At 41.1% G+C, this 18,502-nt stretch overlaps 3 protein-coding genes across 7 annotated transcripts in view; all 3 read right to left on the reverse strand.

Annotated features, from left to right (window-relative positions):
• Positions 1–1,879, reverse strand: part of slc35b1 (solute carrier family 35 member B1) — a 7,144-nt gene extending 5,265 nt beyond the window's left edge. The window contains exons 1-2 of the mRNA XM_032537030.1: positions 1,322–1,879; positions 269–372 (exon numbers count right to left, since the gene is read on the reverse strand). Coding sequence (XP_032392921.1) covers positions 269–372; positions 1,322–1,446 — 229 coding nt within the window. The 5' untranslated portion in view covers positions 1,447–1,879. The remainder of the gene's footprint in view (positions 1–268; positions 373–1,321) is intronic.
• Positions 1,880–2,696: 817 nt separating this feature from the next.
• On the reverse strand, positions 2,697–12,155 carry fam117aa (family with sequence similarity 117 member Aa). 4 transcript variants are annotated; one of them, XM_032537025.1, is made up of 8 exons: positions 11,624–12,155; positions 10,099–10,244; positions 7,594–7,689; positions 7,297–7,410; positions 6,387–6,503; positions 5,832–6,063; positions 5,535–5,706; positions 2,697–4,056 (listed from the first exon to the last, which is right to left on the reverse strand). In XM_032537025.1, the coding sequence occupies exons 1-8, from the start codon at positions 11,745–11,747 to the stop codon at positions 3,843–3,845; spliced, it is 1,215 nt and encodes a 404-aa protein (XP_032392916.1). In that variant the 5' UTR covers positions 11,748–12,155; the 3' UTR covers positions 2,697–3,842. The 4 variants fall into 4 exon arrangements, with proteins under 4 accessions (XP_032392916.1, XP_032392915.1, XP_032392919.1 ...); XM_032537024.1 differs by having other exon boundaries at positions 2,697–4,062; XM_032537028.1 differs by lacking the exons at positions 10,099–10,244; positions 11,624–12,155 and adding an exon at positions 8,357–9,012 and having other exon boundaries at positions 2,697–4,062.
• Positions 12,156–13,369: 1,214 nt separating this feature from the next.
• The window catches only part of rundc3aa (RUN domain containing 3Aa), a 13,766-nt gene continuing 8,633 nt past the window's right edge, over positions 13,370–18,502 (reverse strand). The window contains exons 2-11 of one of the 2 annotated variants that reach the window (XM_032537018.1): positions 18,210–18,325; positions 17,815–17,948; positions 17,608–17,693; positions 17,229–17,318; positions 16,237–16,317; positions 15,984–16,149; positions 15,710–15,867; positions 14,888–15,001; positions 14,697–14,803; positions 13,370–14,326 (exon numbers count right to left, since the gene is read on the reverse strand). In XM_032537018.1, the coding sequence (XP_032392909.1) occupies positions 14,184–14,326; positions 14,697–14,803; positions 14,888–15,001; positions 15,710–15,867; positions 15,984–16,149; positions 16,237–16,317; positions 17,229–17,318; positions 17,608–17,693; positions 17,815–17,948; positions 18,210–18,325 (1,195 nt within the window). In that variant the 3' untranslated portion in view covers positions 13,370–14,183. Of the gene's footprint in view, positions 14,327–14,696; positions 14,804–14,887; positions 15,002–15,709; positions 15,868–15,983; positions 16,150–16,236; positions 16,318–17,228; positions 17,319–17,607; positions 17,694–17,814; positions 17,949–18,197; positions 18,326–18,502 lie in introns of both variants that reach the window. The other variant, XM_032537017.1, reaches the window with a different exon arrangement.

Below are 18,502 nucleotides of genomic sequence, written 5' to 3' on the forward strand. Positions count from 1 at the left end.
AAAGAAAATTGGTGTCCTTAAAAGGTTGGATTTTCTTAAAAGTTTTTAATTAAGGTATTAAGATCAATTTCCAAAAGATGTTTTTTTATTCCTCTTTTATTTTTTTTAATTTTTTTAATTAACTGTAGCATGGGTGTGGGAACTTATTCAAACCAAGAATCCATTTTAAAAATCTTTTCCAAAAAAAAAAAAAGAATCCCGATCCATACAATTTTTTTCCCCCCTCGACTATTAGTTTTTGTGTCTATTCTGTGCAGCACATACTCACGGATCTTAGCAAACAGAGCACTAACAATGCACTGGATAAGGACCAATGTCCGGGCAAATCTGAACTTCTCCTGTTGGTCTCCCTGTCCATAATCACCTCGCGTGCTGGAAGAGTCAGAGAGATAACACTGTTGAGTGCAACAAATCACAGACAATCTGAGACTTAAACATACACTATCATTCCTGGCATAAGCATGGGTGTTTATATGTTAAAGAGTGGAGTGCTCTTATGTGTCCCCAAGCTATGAAAAGGCCCCCCAAAAAGGAGAGACCTTATTGCATTAAGTCATAACTGACAGGGTGGGCTGGTGGTGGTGACATTTTGTTAGGGGGGCAAGAATCTTTAGCAGCTTGCTTGCTGGTGTCAATGGGCAATCATCACCAAGAAACAGTAATGTTGTTTAATCAATATATAATGGAAGTCCATCATTTAAGTTTGTGAAAGGGCTGCTTGGGTGAGACACCAGTTTTGAGTCATTATTTTGAAACCATATATGATGCCTGTTAGTGACAACATACCATCTGTGTCATGCCTCAGTATGTGACATGCAATAAAAACTGAGCTCCCATTATATCATTTACTTTTTTATAGAGAACAAATAAATAACTGGTTTATTTTTTACAGTTTGATGTTAATAAACATTTAATTAGATAGTAATCTATCTATCTATGAAGAACAATGACACACAACTTTAGTGAACTATAAATAGAGGGTGTATGGGTCAATACACGTTATAATAGGACCAGAATGTCAAGCCAAACTCCGTTACAAAATCTGACAATTTAATGTCATATTTGTCTTTTGCGTTGGTAAAAGCAACGTTATTCTTAGGATGACGTTGCATAACGAACAGTTTGAACGCACTAGCATATGCTGTACCTTGTTGTGCATTATATATTGCTACGTGAAATTTAAAATAATGGCTCGTATTAATTCGGGAACTGTCGGAATGAAAGCCACCATTAAAATTGGGGATTTCTGAATGGAGTTTGGCACAAGACAGAACTGTGAAATAAACCAAGCAAGTTAACTGTCTAGCGAACTGTTACTTACATAGTCTCTTGTAATATTCCGTAGTAAAAGTAACACACGAAGACTCCGAGGAAGCAAACGATGAACCGTATCCGCATGTTGTCCCACATCGAGGCAGGCTTCCCAGCTCCCTTTCCCGCTGCCATGCTATCCTCCAACAGCCCGGGTATGTTAACCGACACCGCTCCGCTCCCCGCGCCCCTCACACCGACGTCCCGCTCCACGATGAGGCGAGCAGGTATATGGTGCTTGCGTTTTCACGTTAGGTGTGTCTGTGGCAGTAAAGGTTTTTGACTTCAAACCTTCGTGTGCACAGTAATTGTTAATTGCCAAAGCTCGCTAACGGTAACGTTACCTTTAATTGTCTGGAACTGCACTGCCACTCAAATATCATGGTATGTGTTTGTCTTGTATCATTCTGATGTATCTACATTTCTCCTCCAGGACAGTTGTAAAATCAAAACCCACCTGGGTTTCTGTAAGGTAGCTGTCCTGTCAGGCGAGTGCAGTTTGTGTATTCATTTAGAAATTTTAGACTATAATTAGTAAAGAAAAAAGTGGTAGCGTCAGGAAAATTGATTTTATGAAAGGACCTCAGTGGTGTCAACAGCTATGCCTGAACAATTATATTTTATGTTATCAGCTTAATAAATGCCTGTGTGTGTAGACTTTAGTGTAAAAATTAAAGTAAATGTATTCATGTAATAGTACAAAAGTATTGGCGACAAATTATACTTAACTATGCAGAATGGCCCATTTTGCATTGATATATGTATACATATATATATGTCATTGCAAAATGAGCAAAAAAAAAATATAATATATAAATATTTTTTTTTTTCATTGGAATGTGTACATCACTGATGTTGCAGTTGCATTTTATTTTAATTGCTGTATACTTTTGGTAGCTTAAACTTTAATAATACATCATTTCATCATTTATTAGCTGATTTATATTTTGTATTAATAATCTAAATCTGCAAAGTAACTATAGTTCTCAAATAAATGTAGTGGATTAACAAGTCAAGTACAATATTTGCTTGCACATTGTAGTGGAATAGAAGTATAAAGTAGTACGGTACTTGAGTAAATGTACTTATTTACTTTCCACCACTACAGAAATTTGAATGGTTCTTGTTATAATTTACTTGGCTGTGTTATGCCAGTTATGGCAGTTGCAAAGGCAGCTATTACAAAAATGAGGTCCTTCCTCAATACCGTTGCGTGCCTTTTTGTCGTCCTAGGATGTGGATTACACTTATTGGTCCATGTAAGGCAATTCAGATCCTCTCTTGACCAATCACAAAGCAGATTCTGGTGAAAAAAGGCGGTGCCTTGATCTAAAAACCGCAAATCCACGTGTCAAAGGCAAGTAACAACAACACCACAGGAATGATAAGGAATTACAGAAGGTATCTAAACGAACAGAACATCTGGTCACCGTATTTTACTTTCTTCACGATGCCAACAACAGTACACTAAACAATAAAAGTATGAAAAGGGTGCATATAATCAGGTCTGACAAAAAAATACCTTTTTTTTAATCCGTTTTTTTATATCAGCGTTGCATAGGATCATGCTGACAAAGACAGTGTTGTATTCATTTGAACATTATCTCGAGCAGATAGAATCAACCTCTTCCACATTAATTTCTGACCAAAACCATGTGGTCCAAAGATGCTCCGATTAATAACATTCTTTTTTAAACTCAGCTTGACCCACTCAAATTCTTAAAAAGTTGACAAAAATGCAAAAGTTTGGTAAGAACAATGCCCCTCGTAGGCAAGTAAAGCTACTAAAACATCCATCCCTGCTTATATAACAAAACAGAAGTCAGTTTCTTTCAGAGAATACAACAGTATCACCAGCCTCATTACTCCATAAAAAGATACAAAAATATATATCTTCTTAGAAATACATCTGTAGAAAAGCAGGCCACCCTTAAACTATGGGGCAAAAATATGTCTCTTCAAACTGATTTTCTTACATTTTAGGAAAAAAACCATCAAGTTTGTTTCTCAAATTGAGCTGAAAGTTCTTCTAAACGTATCACTTCTTTAATAAACAATAAATGATGATGACAATAATACTTGTGTGTTGGAAGTGCTTGGTTTTAAAAAAACCTCTGAATTCACTTATTTTAAATTGTAAAGGAAAACATCCCAGCAGACTGCGGTCTTTGTCTGAACTGCTGAGGCAAAACTAAAACAATATTAAGTTTTATCAAAAACTTAGTCAACTGTAAACAAAAAACACACTTCCAGTCCTGTAGTTCCACAGCTCACATGGGGAATGCTAAGTACGGATGAGGTAAATATCAGTTTAAACAAAGCATCCTGCAGGTGGAAATAATCAGTAAAACAGCCAGATTTTAGTTGAAGTTAATCTGAAGTATAAATCAGTCTCTTATTTTGATCACAGTGATCGTGGCACGTTACAGCAGTGATGAGCCAGGTGCATCTGTAGAACATATCCGGTGTCTGCAGGTTCTGGCAATGCAGTGTGGTTTAGCCCTGAGATGATGCTCTGCTCAGATATCCACCTACTGCATGCCCAGGTGCCTGGTAGGAGAGGCCTGACCTGGGCAGCCGGTGACCGGAGAGACTGACAGCCCACGGAAGAGGAGGTCCATGGAGGGCAGGAGGGGCTTTAGAAGACTGACAGGGCAGAAAGCGGAGCCACCATGGGGGGTAAAGTTGACCTTGTTGGGGTCAGGGCAGGATGGCTGAAGGAGAGGCTCATTCCGACAGGCAGCCCTGGAGGTAAATAATGTAATAATAATAATAATAATAATAATGTGTCCTTTATTAGTCCCACAAGGGGAAATTACAATTTACACTCTGTTGTTATTATACACATTACACACAGGCCTGAATTACACACACACACACACACACACACATACTCAGTACCTATACATGCACTAAATGGAGAGATGTCAGAGTGAGGGGGTTGCCCATGGAAAGGCACCTTGAGCAGTTGGGGGGTTTGGTGCCTTGCTCAAGAGCACCTTGGCAGTGCCCAGGAGGTGAACTGCACCTCTCCAGCTACCAGTCCACCACCCTACTTTGGTCCGTATGTGGACTTGAACCTACGGACTGAGCTGCTGCCACCCCGAGATGGAGAGTTGGCACGTAACCAAGGATACCAGATAATTAAGGGCTCTAAAACCACAGCTTTGCATGTATAGTTTAATAAATTAAGAATTATTTAGTCCATGAAATGTAAGAATATAGTCAAACATGCCATTCACAAGGTCCCATAAGCCAAGGATACAGCCCAAGTAAGTGCAATAAAAAGAAAACCTTTTCTTTAGGGAGTTTTCATCTACTCTGATTGGAGAAAGCATTTGCTCACGTTGGCATTCTTTTACCAAGATAAGGCAAATTTGCACAGATTAAATGAAGCCGTGATTTCTTGTTAGACGGTCTGAGAAACAAATTATAGAAGTGTGTGAAATAAAAGGATAAACATTTTAGTTTAAGTTTTAACTGATAATAATTATTGTTTGACTCTAATTTCAATCAAAATATGAGCCCATGCTGGAAAATTGAAATTCAAAAATGGACTGCAGACAGCTGAAGTTACAGACATTTGTATCACATAAAATATATATATACACATTAACAGTAATCTTCTGCCAACCTATGCTATAAAAAAACTAAATGCAAATTTGTTTTGTTTTGGTTTGATCTGAGCTTTAATGATATACTCTTTCGATTTCTTGGTACTTAAAAGGAAAATTACGGTAAATTTCTAACTTAATCTTGAATGCTATAAATATGCGAATACAGTCAATAGGAAAAAAAACGAGCAGAAATCGGTGCGGGAAACACGGAGTAGCTGCAGCTATGTCTAGAAGCTTCCACTCAGCTAAAACAGCAGTGGTAATTTTAATTGAATGTTGTGTCTGTTAAGAGGCACAAAGGCAATCTAAAACTGGCCCCGACCACTGCTGTTTTAGCTGAGTGGGAGCTCCTGGACATAGCTGCAGCTACTCCGCGTTGACCGCACCGGTTCGGCACGTTTTTTTTCTTCCTATCGACTGTACTCGCATATTTATAGCGATCAAGATTAACTTAAACATGTACCGGAATTCTCCTTTTAAAGGGTTTTTTGGTGGGTCTCCAAAGTAAATGTATGGCCCCTATTGGCTTACCGGCCACAGTGACTAGGAAATACATAATCATGTGATCTTTGCATAATGCTTTGGTCTGAAAAGGTGTTCACTTACAACGCCTCCTCGCACACTCGTACTCGCTCGCAGCCTTCGGGCGGCTCGCGCTGGAAGCCATACGTTTTGTTTGGCCGAGGAGCGGAGGAGCAGGGCTGCAACAGGGGAGGATCCAGTTTAAATGAAGGGAGTGTAGACGGAGCGGGACACAGCGTCTCACAGTCCACTGGCTCTGCATGACAGAAGAAGGACAGAAATATCCAAACTCTTATTAATAATATGAAAATTAGACAGAGCTGTTTTAAACCTTTTCATACAGTTAAGAAACACATCACAAAAAAAGTAGAGTTGTCTAACCTGGCTCTCCCATGGGACTGGGAGACGATGACGGAGACAGAAGAGATGGGTTCAGTGGAGAAGGGGAATTTGAAGGAGACACGAGCGATGGATCTAAAGGACAGGGGGACTGAGAAGGAGAAAGGAGGGAAGGATCCAGATCCAGGGGGCCAGGGGAGGGCTCACTCTGAGAGCCACTGCTGCATCTCTGGACAGGGACAGGGGCCCTGTGGCCATCTGGGATATCCAGAATCTGGAAAATTCAAGAGGAAACAAGTGAAGGGATCAGAAACAATACAGGGCAGAGTGTGGTAGGCTTTCCTTTCTAGGAGCCAGGGTTTACAACAAAAGGCTAGGAAGGATGTAGATTATGAGTTTTTTAATTCTTTTTTTCTTATGATTATAATTAAGGTGTTTCACACCAATAAGCTCATCCTTTTAGGAATGCTAACCTGTGCTATGCAGCTGAGGTCAAAATGTAGCCAGCCCCCCTGGGTATTATAAAACAGTCTCAGTATCAAAAAATAGATACAAAAGTAATTATTTACTTTCAGTTTTACTAATCAGTGGCCTAACCTCGTGCAGATCCTCAGGTTTCTCAGAAACAAACACCTCTTCCAGCTCCAAGTTGAGGCCTTCAACACTACGTCGCAGTCGTGGAGCGAGTCTGTTCAGGGGTATCAGGGGAAATGTCTGGAGAAAAAAAGTCAAATACAAGCAACAAATGAGGGAGTGTGCTTAACTGCGTACTATAAAAGCAATGGTGTTTCTACACTTGTGTACAATTGTGTTGTGGTTCTGGTGCTATACTGGCTGTGTTTAAATTTGACACTACATATATATATATCAAAAAAGGAAATTACTCATATTTTGTCATAAAATGCCCCCAAAAGCAAAAGGATAATTTTCTCTCAATGTCCAGCGTTAAACCAACTCTAAAACTGAACTCCTGCTGCTCCATGTCGGTGTACATATCATCCAACAAAAGTGAACACAACAGCTGTGTGCCTGGCTTTAGTGAATACAGAAATACAGAGAAACACTTAGTGTTTCATCATTTTTACAAAATGTGTTTGTATATCAACTGTGCATGTGTCAGGTTTGTGCATATTTGAATACAAATAGGAGCTGGTACAAGCCAGAGGAGCCACATTGACTACTTTATTTGAATGCTGTTCATTACCTTAATGGATTATATACCATTTAAATGTATATTCTATAGACCTGCCAACGTCTGACTGAGCATTTTGCCCTTGTGACAGCATGATATGCTGGTTTCAGAATGTCTTTCTGTGACAGCATGGAAACACGGAGACGTGATGACAGCAGTTCCTAAGAAAAGCACGCTGTTTTTTTATATCCCTGTTACTAAGCGCTCCCCAGTCTGCCTGTTTGTAGACCGTTTTGGCATCAGTAGCAGTCATGAATATTTTGGTTTTTGTGTTACCCTCACATGTCATCAAAAGACAAAAGAGCAATGGGCTACCTGAGTGACGCCTGCTGCATGACCTGCTGGCAGGGGGTTGTGGGGGAGCTCATATCCTGCTGAGGGTGGGACGTGGCGGGAGCGCTTCTGCAACTGGTTCCTTAGCTTGGCCACCTGAGGGCACAGTAGAAAGAAAAAATAATTTAGGAGTCTCTGCTGTTCATTCTAAAAAGGGAGCGGTTACTCGCCCTCGGGGGCGGTTAATGCTTCGTGCCATTGGTGGGAGGATGCGGAATGGAATGAAGAGGGTGAGAAGACCTGATTAATGAACTGCTGTAGTGATAAACAAGTACTTGCCTCCCTCAGGTGCTCTGCACTGCCCCACGATGCTGAGCGCTTGTGTTTGCCGGCACTTTTCCTCCCTCGGGTCTCCTCTGCCCAGGAACTTGGAGTCTTTGGAAAATTATTACATTGTGGTGAATAAAGAGTCCTGTGTTTTTCTCACAAGAGGCTTTGGTCAAAAATGGCCTGTTTTTGGCAGCAATTCTGGCCAACCTTTTGAAAGCCTCTTACACCCAGTGAACTCCAATCAACAGTACAACTTGAGAGTACAACCCAGAAGTGTAGCCCCACAGCTGTCTTGCACACCTGCCCCACAACAGCTGTACAGAGCAAGGCGAAGAGAAAACCACCCTGAGCTGCAAAACAGCCCCGTTTCCACACACATTTGAAAACATCCAAACCACAATCATTGTCAAGACTATAAATACAGTGCAAGTATCAGCATTCAACACCTCAGTGCACTTACACACACATACACACACCATGACACAAACAGTAACCTTATTATTCACAAAGTCACATACTGTAGAGGAAAAACAACAAAGACAAACAGAAAACAAGGAGACTTTTGTACACTTCTTCTTTTGTCAATCACAACTCCTTAACGTATCATTTCCACTCATAATGACCGTACCGATTTCTTCACATTGACTCTTGATTTTCTACCACAGGGAGTCACGTTGACCGCTTCCGGCGGTTGGTTTGGAGCAGACGACTGGCAGTTCATCATCACCAGGTGAAACCCAGGCTAGGTTGAGCCCCAGGATCAGATACTCACAGTTCTGGTGCCTCCAGTCAACTGCTTCACACAGCTGCAGACAATGACCCACTCACTGGTGTCCATGCCATTCATAAGACAGCTAACATTACACGATCAGCTCTCACTGTCTGCAGTAGGGCTCTGTCATGGTTTTCTGTCCCCAACATACAATCTGTTATTTAGGTTTCGGCCTCAAAGCTCAGAGTGCCATAACTGCCTGCAGGAAAACACAGACACCATCTTGTCCTGTTCAGTGGACGTAGTGCATCGCCTGGCTAAATAAGTTAGAACGCGGCATGAGTCGTCATACAGTGACCCTGGTGTAGAGTTACAGCTGCCAACCCCCCCCCCAATCATCCAACACCAACAACCCCACCCTGCCCAAAACATGAACATGGGGATCATGGGACACAAACCTATAAAAAGACTCAAAAGGTAGCAGAACATTTGGTCTGGCTAATGTTTCTAGCTTGGACAACTCATTCATGTATACTTCATTCCTGCTAGCAATGTGGCCACAATAAAAGGAGTAAGATTATTTTTGACTAACCACTAATCCGTCGCAATATGTCAAATCATATTGCTTGTTTAGCTAATCAACAGTCCAAAACCAAATGATATTCAACTTAAAATTATACAAATTAGAAAAAAAGCACATATTTGCAAGGTTGCAGGCAGCCAATATGTAGCATCATTGCTTGATAAATGCCTCATACATGTACTTGGGTTATTTTCTTTCAATCTACAAACTCATTGATTAACTTTAGCATTAAACAGTGGTGTTGTTTTAAAGGTTCTGTAGCACAAAGCTGTTGAATTACAGCGTAGTTTAAAAGGGTTACCGTAATTACATTTACAAGGGTTATTCCGTGTACAATTTATTAGAAATCTTGCACATAAGTATGTTATTTGAAAGTACATTGATTTTTTTTTCTTTAGATTTTCTTTAAATGTTAATGGAAGATTTGTGTTTGATAATGTTTGATAAATAGTAAAGAAAGAAAGAAATTAAAACTAACTGACTGAGTGACTATAATAGAATAACTTTAAAATCTTTATGAAATATAAATCCACATCTGAGATTCTTTTGTACAATGTGCAGAAAAATTGAAGGTGCAGTAACATGTGCCTAATGAATGAATGTAATGAAGAAGAACTATGGCAGAAGGAGGTGTGCGGTCGTGCTGGTGTGCATGCGTGTGTGGTTGAGGAGAGTGCTGGGGGATGGGGTGTCTGTATAATGGAGGTCAGAAGGGGTCTGTTCCTCACAATGGAAGCAAAGGGGGTTCCTTCGAGTTTAAACTGTGTCAGGAGACGAAGACGAAGCTGCAGAGCTTGGTGATGTTAGTCGGGGCTTTGTGCACTAGTTAGGAGCATATACAGTTGCGGGGGGGGAGCGAGGGAAGAACAGCAGATTTTAAAGAAGAACAAAAACGACTATTTCCAGTTGGCTGCCTTCCATCCTCAGCGTCGAACTGGAACCAACAGACACCTGCAGAGCCAACATCAGATATCTTGTCCTCTATAGAAATCCTTAACATACAAGAAAAGCAAGACCGAGAGAAAACATTTGGTCTCCTGTCTGCTTGTTTTTTTTTCTGCAACATGAAGCAACAGGTTTTATGGGGAACGCGTTCTTATACCAGTACCAGTACTGGTATGACAGCCTGCCACTCATCTAGACCTGTTATTACAGTAATTACACCAAGGTATTAACAATAACTTGACAGTGTCATGATATGTTAATATATCTTAGTCACCTGTGTGGCTTTGTCATTGACACAGGTACCAGCCGTGCTCTCTGCCTCTTTGGGCCACTGTCCCTGCAGATAGGGTGCAACGATGGCGTCCAAAGAAAGAGTACGGCGGATGGTGGGTTTCGGTGGGCGAGCTGAGGTCCTGTCAGCTTTAAAGAACAGAAGAAACAAAACAGATTAAAGTCAGTGAGCTTGTTGGTGTTGTCTAAGCCTCAATACTTGTCTGAACAATGTCTGTCTTACAGACATAAGAAAAACCCGTGCCTGTGTGATCACGTTTAGCTTGTAGTGACACTGCATAAAACTCATTTTAGAGAAGCTAAATTGTATTTTTAACACCAGTGGTAGCTGTTCATAAAATTGCTCCCAGGCTTCCTCCCTACCAATGAGCATGCAGTATGCAGAGTTGTGTGTGTGTGTGTGTGTGTGTGTGTGTGTGTGTGTGTGTGTGTGTGTGTGTGTGTGTGTGTGTGTGTGTGTGTGTGTGTGTGTGTGTGTGTGTGTGTGTGCGTGTGTGCGTGCGTGTCTTCGTAATCTCTGACAGGTGTGGACCATGCCTTTGACCTGCAAAGCTATCCAACTACACAACACTGGCAACAGTCGACACACGCTATACAATATATATCTACCACCCAAAAAAAACACACTGAGTAGGTTGTCGTGTTGCAGGGCAGACGGGATGTATAAATAAACATCATACATGCAGATGTGACTTGCATGGATACAGTTGAAGGACAACAAAGAGGCTTTGTAAAGCTGCTGCTGTGTTAGCATGAAGCATGCAGCAGAGATCCCACAGGTCAGAGTGCAGCAGGGTGACTGAGTGTCTTGATAACATTATGAGAACAGTGTTCAGTTTCAGGGTTAGCAGCCTTCACTGTTGACTTAACTTTCTTAGAGCATGTTGGAATTTTTCTTTTCGGACCACAAATCAAGTAAAAAGTTCAAGTTGAAGAAGTTATTCATGTAAACGTGGCTTCATCAACACTTTTAAAATTTCATTTGGCGTCTGCCTATGACTGATATTATATGCTTTCCTTTAGTGCTGCAATCAACTAATAATATTTCCATTATTGATTAATCTGCTGATTAATATCTCGATTAACCGATTTTGTCTATGAAATGTCCATCAAGGTTTTTCAGAGCCCCCGTCTTTGTCCAAACTCTAAAAAAATATTGAATTTACAATGATATAAGACAAAGAAAAGCAGCAGATCTTCACACTGGAGAAGCAAACTAGTGACGAAATGACTCAAGCGATTAATGGACTATCAAAGTTGCCGATTAATTTTCTGTCAATTGATTGACCGACTGATCATCTCAGCTCTACTTTCCTTTGTGATAGGCCTACAATAAAGAAAAAAAAGAGAAGTAATAGGGAAGAAAATAAAGTTAGTAAACTAAACCCTTGGCCATAAGTAACGTAATTGAGATATTGATAAAAAAAAATTTTAACAGTGAACCACATGGAAGTGAAGGCAAATGTAACCCCCCCCCCCCCCACTCCTCCTCCTGAGTGTGTATTTACCCGTCTTGACCTCCCTGCAGAGCAGAGCGGAGCCCCTCTGGAGCTGGTATGGGACTGTGGCTCTGAGAGGCTGCAGGCTGGGGTTGCTGCACCCCCGAGGCGCTCCTCCACTCCTGCCCGACATCCCCCACTCCGAGCTCCGCGTATGAAAACACCCACACGGCTTTGCTTCTCTTCTTCCCGTCGTTCACTGCAACTCTGCGCGGCGCTGGTTTTCTGCGTGCCCACATTCAGGTCATCCACAGTTATGATTCCAAACTCTGGCCGGGCCTCTTGTTGGGCACCCAGCTTGAGCTTTCTTTTGTGATGATGATGATGATGACCATGATTTTTGTTGCTTACTTTTGGCTCGCAAGGAGCAGCAGAGACGAGCGGAGTGCAGCTTTGCAGTTTAACAAATCGTAATAAATCGCGCATGTATTATTACCCCTCACGTTGCTGTCTGAAGCGGAGTCCACGCGCTGCTCTCACACACTGCCGCTCGCTTCCCAGGCATGCAAAGTGACAACACAACAGCTCTGCTCAACCTGAGCAACTCCAGTGCGCTATATGATTCCAAGGCACGACGATCTGGTTGGTTGCTGCAGAATACTACTGAACACTTATTGGTCCTCACATCCATCTGTCTCCTAAAGGACCCCCCACACACACACACACACACACACACACGCACACACACGCATGCACACACACGCGCGCGCACGCACACCCCAACCATGGGGTCTGTCTGTGTGTGGCTGTGTGTGTGGTCCCCAAAGTGTGGTTCAGGGACCCTTAAAGGTCACATCAGAGGCTCAAAGGGTCCAAACTCATAAAATGAACACAGAATTAGATTCAGTTTGATATCATGGCATTGTCATATCCCAATAACTAATTGTCCCCTAAATAAGCACATTTGTTCATAACACGTGCATTGACAGTGAGTTTTTAACTAGCTTATCTTTGATAAAATGTTGGTTTGGGGGCTTTTTTTTGTACCGATTACACACTTTAAACAATAGTTTTTGTTTAGATTTGTTATTGTTGATGCAACAAAACACACAAAACACAAAAAGGCCTCAACTGACAAACATAATTAAAAACATACCAAATGCAAAGAGTGCACTGTGTTTTATAGACGATAAGTGCAATACAATCTCATCCACATTATTCAATAATACTAATGATGTATGTGTTCCTACTAGTTACAGCACATTCAACTCTAATATTGATGTATAGATATTATTTGCATTATGTCCAAAAGGCTTTAAGGTAACTTTTTTTCTATCATGCCCCATGTTTGTATTTCTATTGTTCTCCTGAAAGATATACTGAGCATGTGTATATCGTTATGGCATCATGTAGAATGGCGTGTGGAAAAATGAATCCAGTGGGCATGTAGATGTTTTTTTTTTAATTTAACAGCCTAATCATTTTAGTTGCATGAGTAATCTTATCTGTTAACTGTGGTGCTCTCTGAAAGGTGCTGTGGCTTTTTATAAATTAGCTACCTATGTTTTTACCTTTAATACCCTCAAGTTGTTCTTAGGAATTAGAGAGCAATCTGGGCATTAATACAATATGTTACACCTTATAATCGTTAACCACAAGATGGAGCCAGAGCATATTTGTCCAATGCAACTGGCGTCCCCATCCATCATCTCCATTTGCTTCCCGTTATTGAAACCATTTTCTTTAAAATCAGTTTTTGGCATCTTCCTGTGTTACTCTCCTTACATCGTTGTGATCTACACAAACAGACACACATAATGGAAAACGATTTATTGCAACACAAAACAAACAAAACAAATCCATTGCATACATGTTGAAAGAACATATTTCTGTTGCATTTGATAAAATCAGATAAATAAACATATGTGGTAGCTTATGATTTGATAGATTCAATAAATAGCTGCACAGATTCAAACAGTGGTCGATTACTGAAGCAGGAAAATGTGCACGTTCAGGGGTGGAAGACCCCAGGCACCATTCAGTCACACCCATAAAACACACTTCTCAGTGGTGTCACTGTGAGAACAGTCTGTCCAACCCATCCTCTACTTTATATGGATAATCGGTATCTGATCATCACATCTCTCTTTGCAAGTAGCTGTAAGTTTGGTTACATTTTGAAATGTAACTTAATAAAAACAGGCCTACAAACACAGAGGTGACACCATAGGGAAGAACACTGATATTCAAATAAGGAGCAAGGTGGCAATACAATTTAAGGAAATAAACGGATGCTTTAGAAAATAGGTCTGACAAAGAGGAATTGAGTTTGCAGAGGAATTGCATGATCTTAGATGAAGGGATTCACAGATAGTACAAACTGCTTGTGGGAAAGAGGAGTCGAGTGGATAAGGCGAGGAGAAGGGAAAGAAGTGACGTCACTCTCATGTGTAAAAAAAATCCAGAGATGACTTTTCTGTTCTCGTGGAGCTGTTGACGGCCTTGGTGGATTGTGGGAGCAGGGTTTTAGTCGGGATCATGGGCAATGCAGCATCACCAGGCAGGCAGACAGGTTGGGGGTTAAATCTCTGTTGTTGTTGTTGTTGTTGTTGTTGTTGTTCTGGAGCTCCTAGCTGGGAGTGAGCGCAGGGCTGGGTTCAGTGCTGATGTTGACCAAACACTCGCTGGACTTGAGGCTGGCCATGGACTTGGAGCTTGGTAAAGAGGCCAGAGAGCCACACAGACCCAGCATGGAGGGAGTGTTGTCTTTTCCTACAGGGACCAAACAGAGAAGAAGCACAATATAATCGAGCCTCTGGTCATGCATAGTCCAAGCTGCCCACATAAAACACCATGAACAGCCATCAAGCCTGTCTTTGTATGTATACGTGCATGGGTGGCTGCCTCTGAAAGGCTTTTATGCAAATATATTCCTACTCAAGCAGAAATGTTATTTTACTACAGTGCTTTCTATACTGGAGTAAAACTAGTAACATGTAGCTGATTCAAAATAAATTTTTTGTTCAGGAATTTTGCATAACATGGCTGCCAGATTTACAGTACACTACAAATCCCTGCAGGTTTAAATGTTGCATGGACATGTTGAAGGATGAATGTAGTAGCAGTGAAAAGTATTATCTACCTGCTGAAGTCCAGGCAGTATCTCCATTCTGTCTCCCATCAGTCCTCTGGGAGTCAGAGTTCAGACTGACTTCAGCAGAAAGTTGCTCCAAACTGGGGAAACTCCTCCTGGATGGACAAAACATCATCATGACACACACATCTAAACACGCATCGGCTAAAAATAGAACCATGCTCTTTGCGTAAGTTCACCTGCGGAAAAGCTTGACATCGCCCTGGTTGTTTGTGATGGTGGACCACTGGTTGACTAGCGGGATGGAGAGATCTTTAGCCAGATGAGAGGAATCACAGGGCATGAGGGCGGAGCTGTGTGAAACACAGAGCATAAATAATTCATTTCAGAAGTAATATTTTTTTTATTTTAGCAAGCAAATATGCACCTGAACATTAAAGGTGGCAGTTAAATAAATCACTTATCTCTAGTGAATTTCAACGAGACACATTTTGGTGTGTCATTAATACAACACTACTTCCTACACTACAGCAACTAGAGGCCCCAAATTTCAAAATAAACATAGTTCATAGTTGGGTTTAAAAATTCAATGGTAAGCTGGGGAGGAGATTTTGGGATTTGGCGGTGCTATTGGGTGCTGTAACAATATCAAGTATTGCACAGTTAGGCCTGTTTTTTTAATTTATCTTAAAACGATTCAAATCAGATGTGTCCGAGCAAAATAGTACGTATTATATGAGCATTTTATTATAAACTGGCATTACAAAAAATTGCATCTTAATAACATTTTCAGCTTCTTTTTATATTGACTAGTTACATTAACTAGGTTAATAGAGCAATACGTTATTTTGTACTGAGGAAAGATTTCCATAAAAATAACAATTTTAAATTTTAAAACTCCAACTTGGATTCCTCTTCTAACCCTTGCGTGCACATAATGTATAATGCTGGAAAGACGAAAACAAATAAATGTTATCCCAACAGGATCTTGAGTGATTAAGTCTCGGGTCTGGAGTCTTTTTTATTTGATAAATGTCTTTCCAAAGGTTTGTGTTTCTCACAGTTGGGCTTGAAGCTCGAGCACAACGGCCTCCAGCTCCTTCTTCTCCTGCTGGGTCTGCACCGTCAGCTCCTCCACCTTGGCTCTCAGACGCTTGTTCTCCGTTTCCACGTTCTTCAGCTGCGACTCCCGCAGACGCACCAGCTCCTCCAGGTAACCCTGCGACATCAAAGTAAGCAGACAGGGATTTGTGTGTGCAGAAGCCCATAGTGAAAAACAAGAATTTTAAACAGCATGAACTTGGTTCTAGAATTCTAGCAGCTGTTGGTAGTCACCTTCTGGGCATAGACGATTTTAAACCTCTGCTCCATTTTGCGACACTTGTTGCTCCAGCTCTCCTCATCCGTCACCAAGGGGATGTAGGGATGCTCGGGGACACTTTCCTCGCTGTTACTGCTGTCCACACTGCGACGGTCCTCCTCATCACTCAGGTAGTCGTAGCTACACAGCAGAGAGGCGACAGTGTTGCCGTGTCGCACATGCATAAAAAATGTGACGCTAAAATCGTAGTGACAGGATCGGTCTTACCTCTGAGTGAACTTCAGGTAAGGTGTGTAGTCAATCACAGCTGAGGATTTCCCATCCAGAGTCTCCCCCTTCAAGCAAAAACTGCACAAAGACAAACAAAATCTTAACGTCCTTTGTGACTGAAAATGAGTTGTGTATATTTTCAGTAAATATCAGTTATTGAAATGAAGTATGGAAGTCACACATGCAAAAAACTTTGGCTTTATATGTATACAGTGCTTGCACTATACTATCTACAGTATAACGGCCCCTTTTATACTGTTTATGTGGTAAATGTGGTTTATGTAATGGGCTGCTGTGGCTCAGTGGTAGAGCGGTTGCCTGCCAATTGGAAGGTTGGTGGTTCAATCCCTTGCCCTGCAGTCCCATGTCGAAGTGTCCTTGGGCAAGACACTGAACCTCGAGTTGCCCCCGGGGCTGCGCATCAGAGTGTGAATGTGTATGAGTGTATATCTGATGAGCAGGTGGCACCTTGTACGGAAGCCTCGGCCACAGTGTATGAATGTGTGTGAATGGTGAATGTATCCTGTATGATGTAAAAGCGCTTTGAGTAGTTGATAACACTAGAAAAGCGCTATGTAAATACAGCACATTTACATGTGTCAGACATACTTTCACTTACATACTTGATCCAGAAATACATTAAACATGAAAAAGTACATATACATCTTCTTATCATGATGTATTATTCATGAATACATACTACCTGCTAATACTTTAACAGAGTAGAAAAGGAGAAAGAAATATATTGCCACTTCATGTGGGGTACACTAGAAAGATGCCTAAGACAGATATATTAATATTTATTTGATATAGTTCTATTAAAAAAGTACTAAAAAGACTAACCTACTAACCTACTTAGGATGGTTAGAACAGCTAACAAATATATACCACCTACAGTAACTGTTGATTCAAATAAAAGCCTGGGGTGTACTGGTGTACTTATATATTGAAACACTCTGTATATCAGTGTTTGCAGTGTGTGTCTTTACCTGAAGTCAATGGCACTCAGTCCAATCAGCATGCCAGTCAGGACTTGGGCCTCCTCTCTCAACATAATGGCTCCATCATCATAGAACCTCCTGCCAGGTGAAGAGGTGCTAATATCAGCCTTTAACTTTCAGATATAATACTGATACAACTGGGATTCTGCCTGCATTTTACAATATATTATTTTTATATAATATTATGTCATGTTAAGCATCATAGCAGGCATGTAATTCCCTCGGGTGCAAAGACAAGGGCGTCTTTTACTTTGAGTGTTTAGGATGAACAGACATAGCTGACCATGAAGGTAAAGCATCCCTGCAGCAAGGGTCACTTAGAATAAAAACTCAAATTAACTAAATTGGTCGATTGTCCCATTCTGACCTGGTTGTTCTTGTGTCCCTCAGAGCAGTGGACACATATTCAGACAGACGTTTCTCCATCAGCGCCACTCGAATCCATGCACGCCCCTGTAGGACAACGCAAGAAGTGAGTAGGAACAGAAGAGCTTTCTTTGCTGCTCTCTCTTGCAATATCCCACATACATACACATTCAGTCATGCACACAATTCTGCATACAAATGTCCTTGCCTTTGCTCTTGATGTGCTGATGTTCTCTATGTTTTCGATGCTGGCGATGCAGTTGTTCTGCACCTTGCTGCACGCCAGCCGAATATATTCCCAGAAACTGCGTTGTCCATCTGAGCTGAACCAGCTTCCTGAACCTGTCCAAAAAGATTAAAACACAGCAATGAATCATATCTGTTAGCAGTGCAGCTAACTGAACAATCACACACATTGTTGCCCTTTTAATAAACATTTAATTTTGGTTAATGTCTGCAGTATAATCTATGCTGTAAACATCTATTCCAGTTTTAGAATAAATATTATATATCTGGATTTTTTACTGTCTCATTCATTCATTCCAAGTCATATTAACTGATATGTACATCTTTTCCCGTGCCATATGTTACCTGCAGTGTTACCTTTGAAGCGGTGGCTGAGGATGTGCTCTAAAATTGCGGCAAAGTTAATAAACTCCTCAGATGAGTCATCTATAGGCTCTGCAGTGTACTTTTCTAGGAGAGTCTTTACAGAGAATCTGAAACAGAGGCACAGAGAGGAATTAGAAAAACCCAATACAATGCAGTGGAGAAACACTACTTCGCAAATGTGAAGGATTTGAACTTTCTGTTGGTTGTGTTCTGCACAAGCCGATGAAATGCAGCCGTGTACTGTACCCAGAGCAGACAAATGTACTACTGTATTTAAATCTTGC

This window comes from Etheostoma spectabile, chromosome 15 (assembly GCF_008692095.1).
Source record: "Etheostoma spectabile isolate EspeVRDwgs_2016 chromosome 15, UIUC_Espe_1.0, whole genome shotgun sequence".
NCBI lineage: Eukaryota > Metazoa > Chordata > Actinopteri > Perciformes > Percidae > Etheostoma > Etheostoma spectabile.